This window comes from Tympanuchus pallidicinctus, unplaced genomic scaffold, assembly GCF_026119805.1.
Source record: "Tympanuchus pallidicinctus isolate F22 unplaced genomic scaffold, pur_lepc_1.0 scaffold6, whole genome shotgun sequence".
In the NCBI taxonomy this organism is placed as follows: Eukaryota; Metazoa; Chordata; class Aves; order Galliformes; family Phasianidae; genus Tympanuchus; species Tympanuchus pallidicinctus.
Window position 1 is genome coordinate 7,168,396 of NW_026294780.1, and position 18,920 is coordinate 7,187,315.

Below are 18,920 nucleotides of genomic sequence, written 5' to 3' on the forward strand. Positions count from 1 at the left end.
TGAATTGGGATTAGGCTGCACCACAATTAGATGAGTGGGAAAATACTTTTTTTTTTTTTTGGCCTGTGTGATAAAGAGGAGGAGTCACAAAACAAGCATTGAGCTAGAAATAAAATCATTTATTTTAAAACATTACAGATTAATAAATAGATTAGTTATCAGAAAACTTAATAAATAGCCTCTTATAATTTACACAAGGCAAATACAACATGCCTATAACTATTTTTTAAAAAGCAAAGAGTAAGCTTGACTGGTAAGCCATTAACAAATATATATATATATATATATATACACATTATTTGAAAGCTAATAAAATAAACCATTTGTATGTAATCCATAGTGAGTATATTGCAATAGCATTGAAGCAACCTGACATTGTGTATTTGTTGCCGTCCACTTTTTCCCCACATCGCATCAGAACTGTTTTTTTACATCCAGGAAAACAAAAGTTAGAAAAAAAGAAAGTTCCACAGTTAAAAAAAAAAAAAAAAAAAAAAAAAGAATTAAGTTAAAAATACCCCATTTGTGTAACATTTTCTACTCTCTAGAGTAGCTGTTTAGAGAAAGAAGAAAACAAAAATCCAAACACAAGAAAACCCACCAAAACCACATATTTTCAGTTTTTAAGAAAGATTTCTTAACCTCTAACTTTGTAATCATTTCAACATTGTTGTCTGAAACACTTGGGCACTAATAGTAATAACTTTTTGCATCATTGGTGCCTCACATGGTACATTAACATTCTGCATCACTTCAGCCTCTATTCAGTAGCACCAAAAAATTATTTCAAAGATTGGTCTCTGTAAAGAAAAGACATCAGGTAATTGATCAATATTTGTTAATAATTGATTTAACAGTGCAGCTTCAGCTAGACAGCTGAGGAACATCTGCAGAATGCTTTATATTTACGAAGAAAGAAGGGTATAACATGCAAAGTCCAGTTTTAAGCACTCCATACTTATTAACCCCAGATCTTTCTTCAAATACAAACCCTCTATGTTTCAAATAAAAAGCAAAGCTAAACCTCACAGATTCTAGTATTTCAACGAACAAAATCCAGTGTTTTCATTTTTCAGTGCTAGCTACTTCAGAAAAATACGTACATTCAGTACAAATCAAGATTATTAATAGGAAGCCTCACTTGTCAAACTGTGATATGACAGGTTCTCTTTAACATTAGTTTCAGCTCACTAATAAATAGGCTCTATTTACATATATAACGTGTTGGAAAGTCAGTACAGCAGATAACCTTAGGTATTCTTCATTTCTATGTAAGTACTTAAGGTAACAAATTTTTTTGGTTGTTGTATCAAAAATGTTTCTATTTTCCTACTGAGCATCTGAGGAATTTTTGTGTTTGACACCTAATAAAGATTGGGAGTGACACATGTAAACCCTCCATACACTGAAGGGTCAATCATCAAAGGCAAGTGAGTAACAAGTAAGTGACTTTGATAAGTACAACAGATGCCAGACGTACAGAGTGAAACACCTTTTGTATGGGTTTGAATTTAACTCCAATGCATTCCACTACTGTAATCACTCCATTTTACACATGTAGGCTCCATCACTTCCATGAGGGAAAGCTCAGGAAACAGCTATGCACATTTGCTCCCTGAGATGACGGAACTTGGATGTCTTTTTCACGTGCAGACAGAGGTGAGGAAAAACAGAGGGAACAGCTAAAATTCAACTTCAACACTGCCTCCTTTTAAATCAGAAAAGCAACTGGCAAAGACTAAAAAAGGGAGGAAGAATGATAACAACTGTGACAACAAAATGCTAATACACTTCTAAAGTTAGAATTGAACCAGGTCCAGGTGCAGCAGTACTCAAAAAACACTGTTATACAATGAACAAAGTAGCAAAACTAAAGGCTTCCATTATTTAGCATTCACGATGTAAAAGGCTGCAGATATAAATGATGTGCAAGGCCACGAGAATTTCTTTCATCTTATGTGCTGGCTTTTGACATCTGTTTTAAACAAGGTTAACCAGACATTTCTAGAAAGCTCATCATGGATGAGGAGCAGCCGGGGAAAAGACACCCACACATACATTTATCAGCTGTAAGGATGGCCAAAGGACCACAGACCATGGTTGCTACTTAATTCTTACTCTGCGTAGAGAGCACTCATCAAGTAAACTTGCCTGTGTGTTGCAGAAAATGGCATGAGTTAGATAGGGCAGTCAAGTTACTGTGGATACAATATTAACTAATAATTTGCATATGCACCTAACGTACTAGGATAGGCACTTTCTAAATAAATAAGAATGTTTTAAAACAAAACATACAAACATGGCCAAAGGAGGTCTGAGATAAGACCACAAACTTTTTCACTTTAACCTAAAGATCTTCATGGAAACGTTTGGAGATTTAAGGCCGGTACAAAACCAACATGCAACTTGTGATTGCGGATTTTGAAAAGGCAATTTGACTGCTTCAGAAAACAGCTAACACTGTTTTAAAAAGTAGGTCACTACAGGTCTCATAACGTATGTACAACTCAGATTTCAGTGGAAAAAAAAAAAGAAGGGAACTAGGTGACAAAACGTAACTGCCTGCTGATAACCAACATGTCATCTTCAATCAGTATCAACAGAGTTTAGTAACTATCTTTCATGGTCCAATTTGCCCCATCTACCATTCTGAAACTTTCTAGAAATCATATGAAGTATCTGCAAATCCAAGATGGCCCCTTTTCTGCTATTTTATTACGTCAAGACACCCAATTTCTGTGTCAGTCTGTAAGAGTGCACATTTCTGCCAGTTCAGACCATGAATCCGGAGTTCACAGTCGTCAAACTGGCTTCCAAACAATAGGTGAGTTTTAAGATAGCATTAATTCACACACACAGACACCAAAAAAAAAAAACAACCCACTTCAGAGTGAACACTATTACCTTCATTAATCAACATTTGTATTACCCTCAGCCAGTCACAAAGATTCATGAATTCTTCAAAAAACATCATGAACTTTTTCCAAATGCTGTCTTGTAACCATACTGGGATTTTGCTTGTTTCAAGAAACATCCTGACCCAGAGATCATTGAGTTCCACTGTCTGAATTCTGTTTTTGCACTCGAAATAAAAACAAACATTTCTTACTTTTCAAGCTTTCCTCACAAATTTTTGACTTGTGATTTTTTAACTACCAAATACAAACATGTGAAAATTAAGTATTTTTGACATACAAATGTTCTCTAAAAGGTTTAACCTAAACAGTTCAGAATCATTCCACTCACAGCTTAAGCTGCGTACTTGAGTACTACCTGTCAAAATATTATTGCTGAACTATTCATAAAGGTCTGTAAGTTAGTGGATCTGAATGTATGTTCCAGTTGGTTGCCTGAAACTCAGCTCTCCGAATGCCTGTGTTTTGTCAGGCTTCAATCTCCTTTTCCCAGGTTACAAGAGGACAAGGCCATCTTTTCTTTTTCTGAGCAGTGAGAAATTTTATGCTCTTCTGTCTCAACCATTTATTTTAGTTTTGCTGCTTATTAACTACTTTGCAATATAGCTTCTTGTGTTTAGTCAATTAGAATCAAGCAGTAACTAGTAGAATCAAGGTATGTTGGCTGGCTTTGAATAGTCCTCTCATAGTTTACCTCTTCCCATTACAACTATGCCAAAGCTGTCAAAGCATCTAGGAGTTTCAATTCAGGCTAGTAAATTCTTCCAAAATGTCTCTCTCCTGGATGCTTTACATGTTTAGAATTTGAATACAGTCCAGTATTACTGACAGTGAGACTGAATTATTAAACCGATATAGGCCATCTGAAACAAATACATTCGCATTTACGCAGTATTTTTGGATTACAAAGGCACTGAAATAGTTCTGAGCTGCTTACAAAATAAGCCACCATATAGGCAATGAGTCTGTGCATCGTTTCCGTATCTTTTACAGACTTTGTCTCCCGATTAAAAACTCTCAGGTGAATGCGGTATGTCTTAATGCACATGTCACAAAGGAAAATGCATACCCTGAACAATACCATCAGCTGATAAGTAAGTAGTGAAGGATTTTAAGGGTTCACTGCTCTGTGTAAAGAATTCAATTTAAAACTCCCCAGTGTCTTCACCACATGGCAGACCAAATTGCCAAGACAGTCACTAAAAAGGACAGATCTGCGGTCCATAGTTCAGCCAACATTAGTCTCAGAATTCACAGCCTTGACGGTGAACACATTGCAGTATTAACAAATTGTTCAACTCGCATTTTTTCCCCTCTTATTTTTAAGGTACACATCACTCATGGAAAGGAATCAGATTGAGTGCATTAGAAACTGATGTTTTCTACCCACAAAAACAATACCTCAGGGACAGCCGTAATACAAGGATTCACACACAAGTCTGTCAGAATATCCTCACATCTCTTCTGATTGATTATCCTTTAAAGTAAGGAAATACAACAGTCTCTATGCTAACTCAATCCACGGTTCCAATTAAGGTCATTTATTGTATTGACTGGGGTACAATGGAAAACTGCTCCTTTGAAACTGGATGGAGGCCTCCAATTCATTTCACGTAGGCCACCAAATCAGAGGCTGACTACCAACCTGAATCATATTTGAATCAGTGACCTAGAAATGAAAGGTTCTTTATCTTTCCCTGAGCCATCCAGTTTCCCCTCAAAAGAAAAAAAAATAATTAATCTGTCTTCATGTTAGGTTTATTTAAGTCTCCAATATTGAAGTTGAACTCCTTGAAGACCTGTATAAGAACAATTCCAATAGATACTGTAGTGAATCCACATGCCATTCCCAAGAAATCGACCACTCCTACATTACTCCATTCCCTGAAAAGGATGGCTGAAGCCAGCAGGACTAGAGTCGTAAACACAACATAGTAGATGGCTCCAAACACAGAGGAGTCAAAACATTCCAGTGCCTTATTGATGTACCTGAACTGAATGATAATGCTACATCCTAATACTGCCAAAAGTACCAGACAGAGGTACAAAGCCCTTTGACTTGACGGATTATTGTGAAAGATATCTTGAGCAGCCAGCCCAATGCCTTTTGTGCTGGGAACAGTGAAACTGCCCAAGAGAGAGCAAATACTGATGTAAACCATGATATTAGTAGGTCCATGAGCTGGAGCTATCCAGAAGATTAGCAGGAGAAGCATTAGCAGTACTACGCAGAGGTAACCCACGAAAACTGGAAAACAAAACAAGATAACAGCAAGGTAAGAACTCTTGGCATTGTAAAGATTTTAGCAGGCAAATCACGTCCTGTCAATGAACCTAAAGTACACATCACAGCTACGATTTGCTGTTGAATGCAGAGCCAAAACGCTGTGCTTTCAGTGATGTTGTGGGCACCTGAAACTAATGATGTCCTCACGTTCTTTGTGGAAAGCAAATCATCAAGTAGTAAAATAGACAGCTGCACATTTGAACAGAACTTAAGATGTCTTTTTTGTTTTTATTTAAAAAACTCTCTTCTGTCAGGGTTAAAGTCCCTTATGATGGGCAGCTGTGATAATACCTCATTCATCACTTATTTTACTAAAGCACAGCACACGGATACAGCAAAAAGCATAAGCATAAAAACTGACTCCATTAACTGAGTGAGAAGAGAGGACAGATGGAAGAACTGGGAGACCATATCATTTACATTATAGTGTTAGTATACAAGTTGGACTAGTGAAAAATGTTGTATGCTTTAAAACTTTAAAGTAATACATTTCCAATTCATTTTGGTCAGATAAATTAAATTTAGACCAGAGTATATGTTTTCTTTGTTTGCAACTTTTTTGTTTTGCTTTTATTTTTTTCCCTTCATCCATAAATGTGAATAGCTGATGCTGTTAGGTTCGAGTTTCTCTCACCTAAAGCAATTAAAGTAACAATAATTGGAAGCTTAGCTCTTATGAAAAAAAATTAGAAGTGGATCTGGCACGTGTCAGCACTGGTATGTGTTATCCTGGGACTTCTGGGGTGTTACGAAAAAGAATAGGTATTTCAGCATACATCTCAACAGTCTATTGATACACACCTTTATCATGCAAAAAAATTCATTTGGAACATAATTAACACTTAATGTAAACTTAAAATTTAAAAAGAGTGGAATTAAAGGAGAAAAGACAATGAGAATTTTTTGTTCTGTATAAAACAATGTAAATCAAGATCCTAGAATTATAGCTTTCGTGTCTAACAAAGTGATACACTCTTCCAAAATTTTAGAAAGTTAAAAGCTCGAATGGCCACTGTTCTAAGCTTCCTGTGAAGGAGAACTTTTTCAAAAGCATCTATGTTTTCCTTTCTACATAGATGGATCAATAAATCTGAGGTATCCTATAGACATCAAGTCACAGTTTTCCTACACAAAAGCTGCACCAGTTTGCCTCTGTCATGTCATATTTTCTTCAGAAGTCAGCTCTCCTGTGTCATTTAGGTTGCTAGTTTCCTCCTCACGTGTTCTCTCAGTCAGCCTCACAAAATCATTCCGAGTTGAAAAAAAGGAACAAAGTACCTGGATTTGTAAGTTTCTCTTCAAGCTCAGCCTGAGTCGTTACACTCTCAGACTTTGGGGAATGAATGATGAGAACAACAGACCCAGCGCAGCTCAGCAAACATCCCAGCTTGCCAAGAATGTTCAGTTTTTCTTTCAGCAAATAAGAAGCTAAAATGGACCTTTCACAAAGAAAAAGAAGAAAATTAAGCCCGAATACATCCTGTTAATAATGCAGTAAGTTACCTGCCATATGAATTTCCTTCTTAAAGAAATATTATCAAACATTAATGAATCTTCAAGTAGCCTCAAACACACTTCTTACTTATAAAACACAAGATTCATCCAGTCTCAGTTTTACTCAATCCTTGATGTTTCACCTCAAGAAAAGCAAACCAAAAAAACCACCAAGAAACAAAACTCATTAGCAGATAACTACCTGTTAATGATTCGGTGAAATATCATTAAATTTTTATATGCTATACAACCATGAGATGAAAATCATCTTTGATTACAAAGATCCAAGGACTCAGCTCAAATATGTAGCTGACCAAAATATTAAAAGCTATGTGGTCTAGAATAAAATAATAGGTGGTGAGTAGAGCACCAGTGTAGAGCATCCTAGCATACAAAACTCCAGAAAGGCACGTGGCCCACACAATGTATATCCTCAAGTAGATAACCACTCCAGTCATACATAATTCAGCAGACAGCAGTAGGCAGGTGCAAAAATTCTCAGAGCAGCACTCAGCACTGTTTTAAAATAATTGTACCTTTTCTCTGCGGTGGCTTCATAGATAGTGTTGAGATATACACAGAATATTTACCTGTATATTAAAATCCATCCAGGAACACTCGCTGCCTTATTTTTTATCCCCTTCCCCTCATGTGAATATAACATTGAAGAAACTGTGAGCATCCATTTGCAGGGGAGCCTCTCACTTCAGGAAACTGGGCCAAATCCAATTGAATTAAAATCAGCATCAATAAACACGTGTGGATTGTGGATAGCAGGGCAGAGAACAAATGTGAAACAAAGAGAAAGATCTACATAGTAAGGGAACTGTGAGTAAGAGAATGAGCAGAAGAGTCCAGAATAATCAAAATGAAGGGGAAAAAACAGTTGTTTAATGATCCCTATGGTCTGGAACAAATGAAAAAAAGAAGAGATTCAGGAATCCTTTCTTCACCACACTCCCACCACCACCAGTCTATACACATACTTCACTGGGCAAAGCAGAGCAGGCAAAGTTACAACTCATCACTACGCTCACAAACCTGGCATCTCCTTAGCACATGCCCAGTGATCACAGAGTCTATTTGATACCAAGTAGTAACAACATTGAAATAAAAACAAGAAAAATAAACTCTTACCCAAATGGAACACCAAGCGCTCCCAAGGGGGTCACTAACACAGTTGGGACTGCAGTGTAGGCCAAGAAATTCCCTATTTGACCAAGAGCCACTGTCAAGAGAACCAGAAATAAGTTTTTAAACCTCTTTGTAAAAAGAAGGAATGAAAAGTTACCCAATATTGTTTGAGAAAGATTGATTTAAGTGGAAAACAGATGTTACAGATCTGCTTAGCTCTGTTAATTTTGCACTTAACCCAAATGGCTGGAATTTTTATATGCTAATGCAGGATTTGTTCAGAATGTGCATTCGTATAACACGAACACACTGGCTTACAGTTTCTATCAGCAGTGTTACCTTTGGGAGGAAAAATAAGGACAGCAAACAAATCTAATAATGAAATATGAACTGCATATATAAAAGCTCTTCAATATAGAATAGAATGCTTCAACTTCTCACAGCATTATGCAATATCAGAAGAAATTTCTGATCACTGTAAAAAAAAAAATATATATATATATATATATCCATACCAAATCACATTAGCAGCCTCACAATCTTATTTTCACTTCTCCACTCCATAAAAGCCAGTTCTAAAATTTACCACATTATTGCACACCACAGCTGCGATAAATGTGCTCAAGTTTCCAGTAAACAAAAAAAAAAAAAAAAAAAAAGAGAAAATGACTGGATGGTTTTGCAAGTGTTGGCAAGTTTACAGTACGTTTATAATAGGTCGACATGATTCTCACACAGTTACAATTTGGTAACTGGCAAAAACCCTGAGACTGAACACAGATTACATACAGCTTAAATTTCAAGTTGATTTTAAGAGCCATTATAAACATTTGAAAACATTTCAAGAATCCACACTGCCTTTCTGCTCAGGCTGGCACTGCCATCAACTATCAACTGTTGTTATCATCAAACTGCTCTTCACACCTGCAAAGCACAGTGCAAACATTCATTAATTTATTAAATGAGCTCACATTTACATCAGTAAAAATGAAGACCTGTCACCCACAGGAAGCACGGAGGAGATACGCAAACTGCAAAAACTGCAAACATGGCAAGATTATACTAATTGAAGTCACTGAAGCTTTCTCTATATGCAAGAGCGAGCCAGAGAAGCTAATGAGCAGCACTGCTAGAGCACAAGCTGGTCCCTCAGTCAGCACTGGTCTTTTGAAAGGCTTTCAGCCCCTGGGAACAGAGTAACTCAGCTACCAGCCCCAGTTCTGCATTTTGGCAGGCACATGGGGCAGCTGTGCCACTATCCTCAAGGCATCCAATGGCTCTGAGGGACACCTTGTATGGAAGGCAGGACCCACCTGGCATGCTGTGGATCTGCAGATTTCACACTTTTCCAAGTTATTCTAACAAAAGTTTGCACTTTTTTTGGGTGTAGATCAGCTGACTCATCTTTCTGACTACAGAACACTAATATACGGCACCAACTCAAGACACATAAATTAGGTCTCCAAAGCTTTAACCACATTGCACGTGTAATAAACCAAGTGAACTTACCAAAACTTTTCAGCATTACCATAGAATAGTAACCACTGCAAACAATAGACTAGGATTAACTAAGAGCAATTAAAAAAATCAAATCTAAGTAATAGTTACCATCTGCCCGTTGTTGAGGACCTTTGCTGCCAACCTATCCAATCCTCAGTGGTTAGAAATTCATCTCCAGATACATCACTTCTGTAAATCAAGTCACTACTTCAGCTTGTGAAGGTACATCAGGCTTCCAGCTTGCAAAAGAAGCACTGATATCCCAGAAATTCTTGCAACACAAAGCTTGATGCACACTGACATGTCTACATCTGCAAGAAATCTGGTAAAAGCAGATCTGAACAGTGAAAGCTGTCTGCTCCATGCACCTCAGGGGCTTTACTGCAAACAAACTTTAGCCTCTTTCCACAGACTGAATCTATTCACAGCTAACACACATTAGGAATGTTCCTAGAGCACATCTACCAGCCTGGTTTTATCACAAAAAAGTTCAGCTCGCACTGAAAGTAATCAATTAGCTAATGAACGTAAAGCCAACTGAGATACCTGCAATCACTCTCTTGACTAGTGTTAAAAAAATTTAGCAGTCAAAAAAGAAGTCCCTCAGTAGAATCTGTAAGCCTTCCTTAGAAGTCTTCCAGTGGATCCCAAGGCCATAAAATAGCTAGGCAGTGTTATTCTGAGTTAGCATGCCAACGCAGAAATGCTTGTTCAGTGTCTGAACAAATACTGGAAAAACAAGTTGATAGAGTTGATGCTGGCTTTGATAGTTGTCCTAACTCCAAATTCCACACCTGAAAAAAAATATGAAATCTCACCCAACTAATTGCCAAAGAATTACCTTTCCCTAGATGCCACAGTTGCCTGCCTGCTCAGCCCTTGCTATTGCAGTTTGTAACGGTGTTGCAATAATGAACCTATAAAGTCCTTAACTGGTTTCTTTGTAAAATAATTGAGGCTGTGTTTTGAAATACCTGCACCTAGCTGATAGCCAAAAGCCAACTTAAATCAACCCCTTCAGCTGCTGCACCTTCAGCCAATTCAGGCAGCTCTTTTGAGCATGAAGTCGTTTCCTCCTACTCCTGTACCAAAAAATCTCCTATGTAAACTGTCTGTTCTGAACTTCAATACAGAAGCCTCACAGAGAACAAAAACAGTGACCAAAGCACAGATTTATTGCTTCCTAGGCAGCAGTGATCACGGAGTCAGAAGCCCACAAAGCACTAATTAAACTCAGCCTGAATTAGCTGAAGACTTGCTTTAGAAGCTCTGTTGGCTCCTACTCTTGCTGCGAACCTCATCCTTTGAGGGATCTATCAGTTTCCATTCCTTTTGTGCAGCTTGAGGACAACAAAGTACTTTGTTGCATCAAAGCAAAGGACATAGCTGGACTCATACGCTTCTCAGAAACTCATCAAAACATTTCCAAATAATCCACAGAAGGCTGGACTAGTGTCTATAAACCAGCTTTGCATTTAAACTCCTGTGGGTAAGACTAGGAGTGAACTACAAAAGGAGAAAGCTAGTTACTCTGCATGGATTAAAACTGGAGAGTAAACTGAGTGTGAGGATTACTTACAAAGACACTAAAACTAGAACTGCACAGATCTCATAATCAGCACCACGTAAGGCTTCATATTAACCCAGCAAATTGAAAACAACGCCAAAACCAGAGCTACCGAACTAGAAATAAAAAAAGATACTGTTTTTAAAATTGAGGCTAAGTGCTTTCTGATCTAAAGCATAATGTGCTCAATGAGCCCCTTTGTGCAGAGCTACAATTTCTTATTCAGCTTTGACTTTTATTAAAAACTGGGTGTACCAGTGCAATCCAGAAACAGAAAACATGCAAGAATCCAGTCAGAGCAGTGTGTGGGTGCCAAGAGCTGCAAGTATCGGATGGTTCAGAAAATCCAGAAAATAACATCTGATCTGGGTTTATCCCAGCTCTTAGCTTTTTCTAACACCATCAGACAGACAGCCAGAGAGTTTAGTAAAAGTGGGATATTTCTGAGGGAAAGCAACTTCACTACAAGCGAGTGCCAGATCCAAGATTAGAAACCAGCTCTTGCCTCATTTTGCCACTTAACCACAACTTCCCCCTTCAAAAAAATTAAAAAAAAAAAAAAAACAAAAAAAAAACAAAAAAAAAATCGAACCATTTAGGATACTTACTTGCAATAGTGCCAGACCACCATACTATATCTGTCAAGTATGAAGTACCTGGGAGAAGAAATATAGGAAGATGTATTAGAAAAATATGAAACTGCATTATCAGAACAACAAAATAGAACAATTTCAACACTCTTAACTATTAAGGATTTTTATCTTAACCTTTTTCCTCAAGGCAGACAAGTGGGAGGAAAACAAGAGAGAAAATAGAAGGCGTCCAGACCTGGCCTGGGGCAAATAAAACTGCCCAAGTCAGACCTGCTTAAGGGAACATAACAGCCAGAGGCTCTGACTTCCAGATTGGAATACCTATGCACCACTAATGCTATATGACTTTGAAGAGTGTCCAAAACACCAGCAAATGCCACTTTAAAGAAAGTTTAACATACACATAGAAGCCACTACCAGGAGAATGGGAAACATATGGAAACAAAGAATTATTTGGATAAATTCATTTGTTAACATAGCTTCAGTGAAGTAGTATCAAGAATTTGTCTTGCAAGCAGATTTGGCAGTATGGTGCTATGGTCAGATCATCCTGTATTTGAATATCTGGAAAATGCTATGATTGAAACCTCTGAACTACAGACATACGAATGCATTTCCAAGAAGCATAAAACCTCAGGATGGTCTTTCTGGGCCTTCCCATCTCAAGGATGACTATTTTCATGATGACCTGGACCGCACCTGGGAACCTGTGTACCCACATTTTATCAGCTCTGTTTCTGAAGAGCATCAATGCTAATCACTAGTTACTAAACCAAATGCTAGCTCCCATCAAACATGACTTGAGCAGAATATGAGAACAACACAATGCCAGCTTTTCCAGCAATCCCACTCTGCCTTTACTTGGGAAAACACTCTCTTTCAAGATCTTCTGGATCAATAGGCAGTATTGCAGTGAGTACATTTCTCCTATGATGAAAGGCTGAAGGACTTGGGCTTGTCTAGTCTGAAGAGAAGGCTCTGGGGAGACCTCATTGTGGTCTTCCAGTACCTGAAGTGAGCTTATAAGCAGGAGACAGACCAATTTTCTTATACAGTCTAATAGTGACAGGATAAGGGGGAATGGCTTTAAACTAAAAGAGGGGAGATTTAGATTAGGTATAAAGAGAAAATTCTTCACTCGGAGGCAGTGAGGTGCTGACACAGCTGCCCAGAGAAGCTGTGGTGCCCCATCCCCAGAGGTGCTCAAGGCCAGGTTGGATGGGGCCATGGGCAGCTGAGCTGGTGGGGGGCAACCCTGCCCATGGCACACAGTTAGAACTGTGTGATCTTTAAGGTCCCTTCCAACCTAAAGCTATTCTACGATTCTACAGCGAGCATTGTGAAATCCCAAATGAAAGAAAGATATAATAATCTGCAACTCTGGAAACTTATGAAATATTAAGCACTTGGAAATCACACTACATAATTGAAGCGAGATAGAAAATGACTAATGAAAATGGCCAGCTTTAGAGTGGGAGTAATCATTTTTTAGACTTTTGTTATTGCATATAAAATTAAAACACTTGGGGGCACAAATTACAGAAAATATTGACTCAAGTAAGATAACTTTGCAAAATATTTGCCACCCGCTGCCGTTTCTGAGGATTACTAATTGCAACGACTTGATATTATTGACTCAGGAGAGATGACAGAAAAGACTTGCAGTGCCTCCTTGTTAATTATACAGCACCTGCTGAAGCCAGTGGAAAAAGACATCATCCGACACCGAACATCTTCATGTTCTTCGTTCTGACTGCTAGGTTCAAGGCTACGTGGCTTCACATTAAATAGAGAGAAACAGGGTATTTGGCTGAATGTCTCATAGAATCATTTGAGTTGGAAGGAAGCTTTAAAGGTCACCTAGTCCAACCCCTAATGCAGAGACAGGAAACACTTGGGAAGACACACAAGTGAAACTCATTCATATCTCCAGAGCAGATGTTTCACAGCTGTGACACAGCACCCACACAAACACACTCCCATCAGTCACCTAACTCTAACGCTCAGGGCACTACTGAGGTAATGAGGCCCAACTGTACCACAAGATGATACCTTTAGCAGGGCTGGGCTGGAAAGTCTTTCCTTTCTCTTTTGTTTCCCTTACAACAAGATCAGTAGTTATGACGCAGTGCAATTCCTCTATGGACAATAAAAATAGATTACAGCTATCTTGAAGGGAGAGCGCACCTGTAAAACAGTGATTTACCCCAGACCCCTAATGTGAAGTCACTGTAGGAAGTGTAACAACTTGTTAGATCAGGCTGTCAGCTGGTGGTAGCAGAGCTGGAAGTTTGTTCTGCTCCATGCACCCACGCACACACTGCAGTTTCCCTACACTCTAAGCATCGAGATGCTGCTGTTTGCAGCACAAAACACAGAAGACTTCCACGCCTCGAGCTCACATCCGTATTCTGGCCAGGCTGCTCAGACAGCACGCTAAGTTCCCGAGTAGGTTTACATCAGAAAACAATAACGAGGGATGGGATTTTCAACACGAGAAGAGGAGCAGCGACTTCACGCTGTGGGCGCGCCTGCCTCCACCGAAGGAAACCACCACGCGGCGGCCGTAGCTCGGAATGGCCCCACCGCAGAACGAACCACAACGGCCCGAGACAGCGGCACAACGCGGCGGCGCCACACGGAAGTGAAAGAGCATCGCGTGCCGGCAGAGGCGCGGTTCCCAGCGCTGCGCGGCAGCGGGACAGCAGACAGGCGGGCTGGGGAGCGGTGACGATGACTGCGCCGAACGCGCCCTCCGTCCCTCACCGGAGACAACGAGCCCACCTTCCCCGCAGCCCACGGCCGCCTGCAAGGTGCTCCCGGCCCGCCCCGGCCGCGCCCGGGGCGACCCGACGTGCCCGCGGCGGGCGGAGCTCGGCTCGATGCCGCCGTGCCGCAGGGGAACGGGAGCCCGCTGCGGCGCTCCCCCCGCACTGCAGCGCCCTGGGCGGCGGGGTCCCTACCTCGCCCGCGGGCCCGCACGATCCCTTTCTTCTGCAGGACGAAGGTGGAGCCGTTCACCAGGCTGGACACCACGGCCACGCTCAAGCCCAGCGACACGGCGGCGGGGCCGGGGTTCTGCGCCGCCCCGTCCCCCGCTGCCGCACCGACCGCCATCCGCATCGCCCAGCCGATGGCTTCACGCACGGCGACTGGCCGGGCCCAGCGCTGCCGGCAGCGGTTCTGCACCGGGACCGCCCCGCGCTGCGCGCCCCGCCCGCCGGGGGCGGCTCCGTGCTGAACCGGGCTCGGGAACGGCAGCAGGATGACGTCATACCATCGCCTCCCCTCCAGCCCCCATATACACACGTACTCTGACGTCACGGCAGGGCGCTGTGTGAGGCGCGGGCCCTGCGAGGGCAGCGGGGTGGCCTGAGAGGGGTTCCGGCTTGAGCCTCCCTGAGGCAGCGCTGAGCCCCTCCCTCGGGTCCTACCGCTGCCGGTTTGGTGTTCTTCGGGCAACACGGGGGGCATCGCGTCCTCAGGGGCAGCGTGACTCCTGGCCATGACACGTTTGAAAGAGTGTGGAAGTAGCAGAGACCCCGGCAGAGCCGAGCTGAGAGCAGCCTTCCTGCTCCGCGGAGCTGCTGCGTGTCACACATCTCACGGAACCGCACAGAACCGTAGGGGTTGGTTGGGGCCTCTGGAGTCCAAACTTCCTGCTAAAGCGGGTTCCCTGCAGTAGGGAATACATAAATATCTTATTCTATGGGATAGAGGGTTTGTCCTTGTGAGACTCACAAGATCTGCAGAATCTTCCATCGGGTGGAAGAAGAATTATCCATGGCAACCCTTTGAATTTTGCACAGCACAAAACAAGAACAGAGGTGAAGGCAAACACAGGGTAGTTATACCAGCCTCTGATCTATATACAGCCTACTAACACGTACAGTGACATTCATTACAGGAAATATAACTTGTGCTTTGCCCTGTGGAAGGATGAAACATGTTTAACAGCTTTCACAATTACCAAGCAAATTTCCAAACAGCTCAAACATGAACGATTTTTATAGTTCAAATCTCTGCAGTGTGGTCAAACCAAGAGTAAAAAAAAGCTGACATACCCCCAACCAAAAACCAACAGGCATCAGACATTGTAAGAAAAGTTTACTTCTCTCTATCCGTATTATTTTAATCTCTAAATTGTAATGCTTAGTTATGTCTTGCTGAAGTACATGTTTGGATGGGTAATTCCACATAGACTTGCTGCCTCTTTCAGCTGGTTACTATTACTCTTGCCATGTAAAGGTTCTCCAGGACTAGGCACAGACTAAAATAAGAAACAGTGATGATAAATAATGACTTTGCAAATATCTTGAAAACCAGAGCCTGACTCCACCAATATCCTACCAGATCATTTCATTCAAAACATCTGTATTGTCTATTTTACAAACCTTTTGAACCAAAGCATAAGCATACCTTAGAAATAACAGCTCATATCATTCATATAGTGGCCTAGGTTGTAAGGGACCTTAAAAACCACCTACTTCTGCACACCAGCACAGGCTGCCCAGGGCCCCATCCAACCTGGCTTTGTGCACCTTCAGGGATGGGACACCTATGTCTTCTCTGGGCAGCCTGTGCCTCACTCCCCTCTGTGTAAAGATTTTTTTCCTAACATCTAACCTGAATTTCCCCTCTTTTATTTAAAAACAAGTCCTGTTAATCCTATCACTATCAGACTGTGTAAAAAGTTGGTCTCCTTCCTCCTCCCTCCAAGTACTGGAAAGCTACAATGAGATCTCCCTGGAGCCTTCTCCAAGCTGAACACGCCCAGCTCCCTCAGCTTTTTGCCACAGGGGAGGTACTGCAGCTCTTAACTGTTAATGGAAATCAGATGACCTTTCTTAAACTTAAATTGCATATACCCAGTATATGTAAACTTCTATGGTAAATACAATCTTCTGATTTCTGTTGCAATTGTCCTGCACTCCTCCTGCTGCAGTTGTCATCATGTTTGTAGTATTGCAAAACAACATGCTGTGGATTAGCTTAGCTTTTACATCGTAGTATTACAGTGTACTGAATGCCACTGTGGTCTGATGTCTCATGAACACACAGAGTGCACAGTAGGAACACCAGGATGTATGTAGCATTTCCTCTGACAAACTGTTCCTCTCCATTGCTTTCATTCAACTCGATTTTAAGCACTCATAGTACCCGGTTCCACTTGCTAGCCACTTTTTGCTTAATTCAGGCAATATGTGAGGACTGGTGTAAAAAGTCTACAGACTGCTTTGTAGAGGTAGATAACTCAACTCTGAAACTCAATAACAGTACAGGTATTTGGGATCAGTCAAGAGGTACAGTCTGTACTTAACAGACTTATCTTGGGATTCTCCTCTTAGGGAGGGATGAATGATGGAGGTAGGTCTCTTAGAAGGAGATGAAAAAGCTGGTAGAGGTTCTACTGTTGTTTGTTTTAGTTTTTTGTTTTGTTTGCCATAGGGGGTGGGCAGGGTGCAGAGTGGACATTTTCTGGTTAGGATGAGTTTTTTCCTGATCTGCAGGGAAAAGAAAAATGCTTTAGATCTACGTGGTCCAAAGGAATGTACTGCTTCCTCTGTAGCTGCTTTGATTCCTCTGTTGTGATTGTTTTATGTACATGAAATAAAAATGATTTAAAATTAAATTAAAGCAGCTGTTGTAGTGTTGTTTTGTTTTCTATGCTAAAGGAAAATCAGATCATTCTGTATCTGGCACAAGCCTGAGAACGTATTGTGTATGCCCAGAAGTTGATCTGAAACTCCTATAAAGTAGCTGGGAGAGCAGGGTGGAAGCCAACCAACAGCTGTATCAGACCCTGAGGCAAGAGCAGTAATTCTGCTTGGCAGAAGCACTAAAGAAATCAACTTTGCCAGCAAGTGAAGCAGTAAGAACTGAGACTGTAGAGAAAACAGTAAAACAGTGGAAATCCTTTCTGTTTTCTGGCCCTTGAGAATCAAAACCCAAAATTAGTACACTTATGTGAAGATAGTTGTGTACTGGTCCACTGAAACTTGGCCAGAAGATTACCTTAAAATCCTTCCTAAGGACTCCGGAGCACAGAAGTGGATTTGGTACAAGTGGGCCATCACTGGTCTGAGTTGGTCCTGCTTTGGAAAGGATGTGAATCTTGGTTTGCTGTGGGCATTCATACCAGCAGATGAGAGAATGAAAGGAAGCCTTGGTATCCTGAAATATCACGGATCCTGGTGGCTCTCTGACTCTCTTCCCTGCTGCGTTAACAAGAATCAGAGGATACGCTGTACAGTCTTTGGGCCCAGGTTTGAGCTTTAAGTAATGGTTTTTGTCAAATGAAACCATAGCACTGAGCTCTACTGCATTGTAGACAGTGGCAACAGGACTCCTGAAACATCCTGTGAAGCTGGCACTTTAAGAAAACCACATTCAGTCTTGATGCCCAAAACTGGACATCTGAATCTGCAACATTACGCTGCCTTATATGTTATCTGCAACATGGGAGGTCTCATAAGCTTCCATGGACTCTCCTTCTCATGGTTCCTCCTTCTCACCACTGGAAAAACAGCAGTCGGGTATACCAACTGCCTTCCAGGGCAGAATAGCATTCTGCAAATCAGCCAACCTAATGTAGTCTGCAAATGAGTGGAGAAGTGAGGACAGGGAAGGTTTCCTTTGCTGCCTTGCCATGTTTGCTCATTAGAGCTGCTGTAAGTGTGCAATTTTTAAAGCCTGGAGTAAATGAAGATCAGAGTTGAGCTAAATGATAGCGGTCACTTACAATGCTGGAGAACTTCAACTTCCTTCTCAGAGAGATCATGCAAGACTGATGCTGGGTTACTGGCACTGGCAGCACAGCAAGTGTATTGCAGATAGATAGAGCCATTTCAGCTCTCTTTCAGGTCCTTGGAAGGAACCTCTCCAGCTTGCAACAGGCAAAAGCTAGGCAGGTAATTCTGATGTATGTTTCTCAACATGCTGCAGAGAACTCGATTTAATTAATACCATGCCTACTCACACATGCTGAGCAGAAATCACTTCTAGATCCCCAACAACTAGAGAAGACAGGAAAAATCACCAGTTTTCCAGATAATTCTGCAGCAGATGGTATAGTCCACCTACATTAGTTGCGAACTAATGTGATACATATAGTACCTGTATGCCCAGTGTTCTGTCTTTGTATATTGGGAGGATGATGAAAGCCTAGCATGTACTAGCATTTTATCATGAACCTTTAGAACAAGTCTTCCAATGAAGGCATGATAATCACAGTAATTTAATGAAGCTGACTATTACAGTCCTGGGTGCAAAGAATTTGCCTGCCTTTCCCATGCCTTCATTGTTAAGTAGCCACGTTGATCTTCTGCTTGAGTTTAAGGGAGTTCTGGACCATGTTTAAGACTTAGAGGTGTTGTTAGATTTGACGTGGTGATTTATAGAACTGCTTTGGTATACAGATGCATACCAAA

General features: G+C 41.1%; 1 protein-coding gene across 1 annotated transcript; it reads right to left on the reverse strand.

Moving 5' to 3' along the window:
• Positions 1–98: 98 nt before the first annotated feature.
• Positions 99–14,979, reverse strand: NIPA1 (NIPA magnesium transporter 1). The gene is made up of 5 exons (XM_052664837.1): positions 14,454–14,979; positions 11,506–11,553; positions 7,834–7,924; positions 6,481–6,641; positions 99–5,163 (listed from the first exon to the last, which is right to left on the reverse strand). The coding sequence occupies exons 1-5, from the start codon at positions 14,962–14,964 to the stop codon at positions 4,652–4,654; spliced, it is 1,323 nt and encodes a 440-aa protein (XP_052520797.1). The 5' UTR covers positions 14,965–14,979; the 3' UTR covers positions 99–4,651.
• Positions 14,980–18,920: the final 3,941 nt, after the last annotated feature.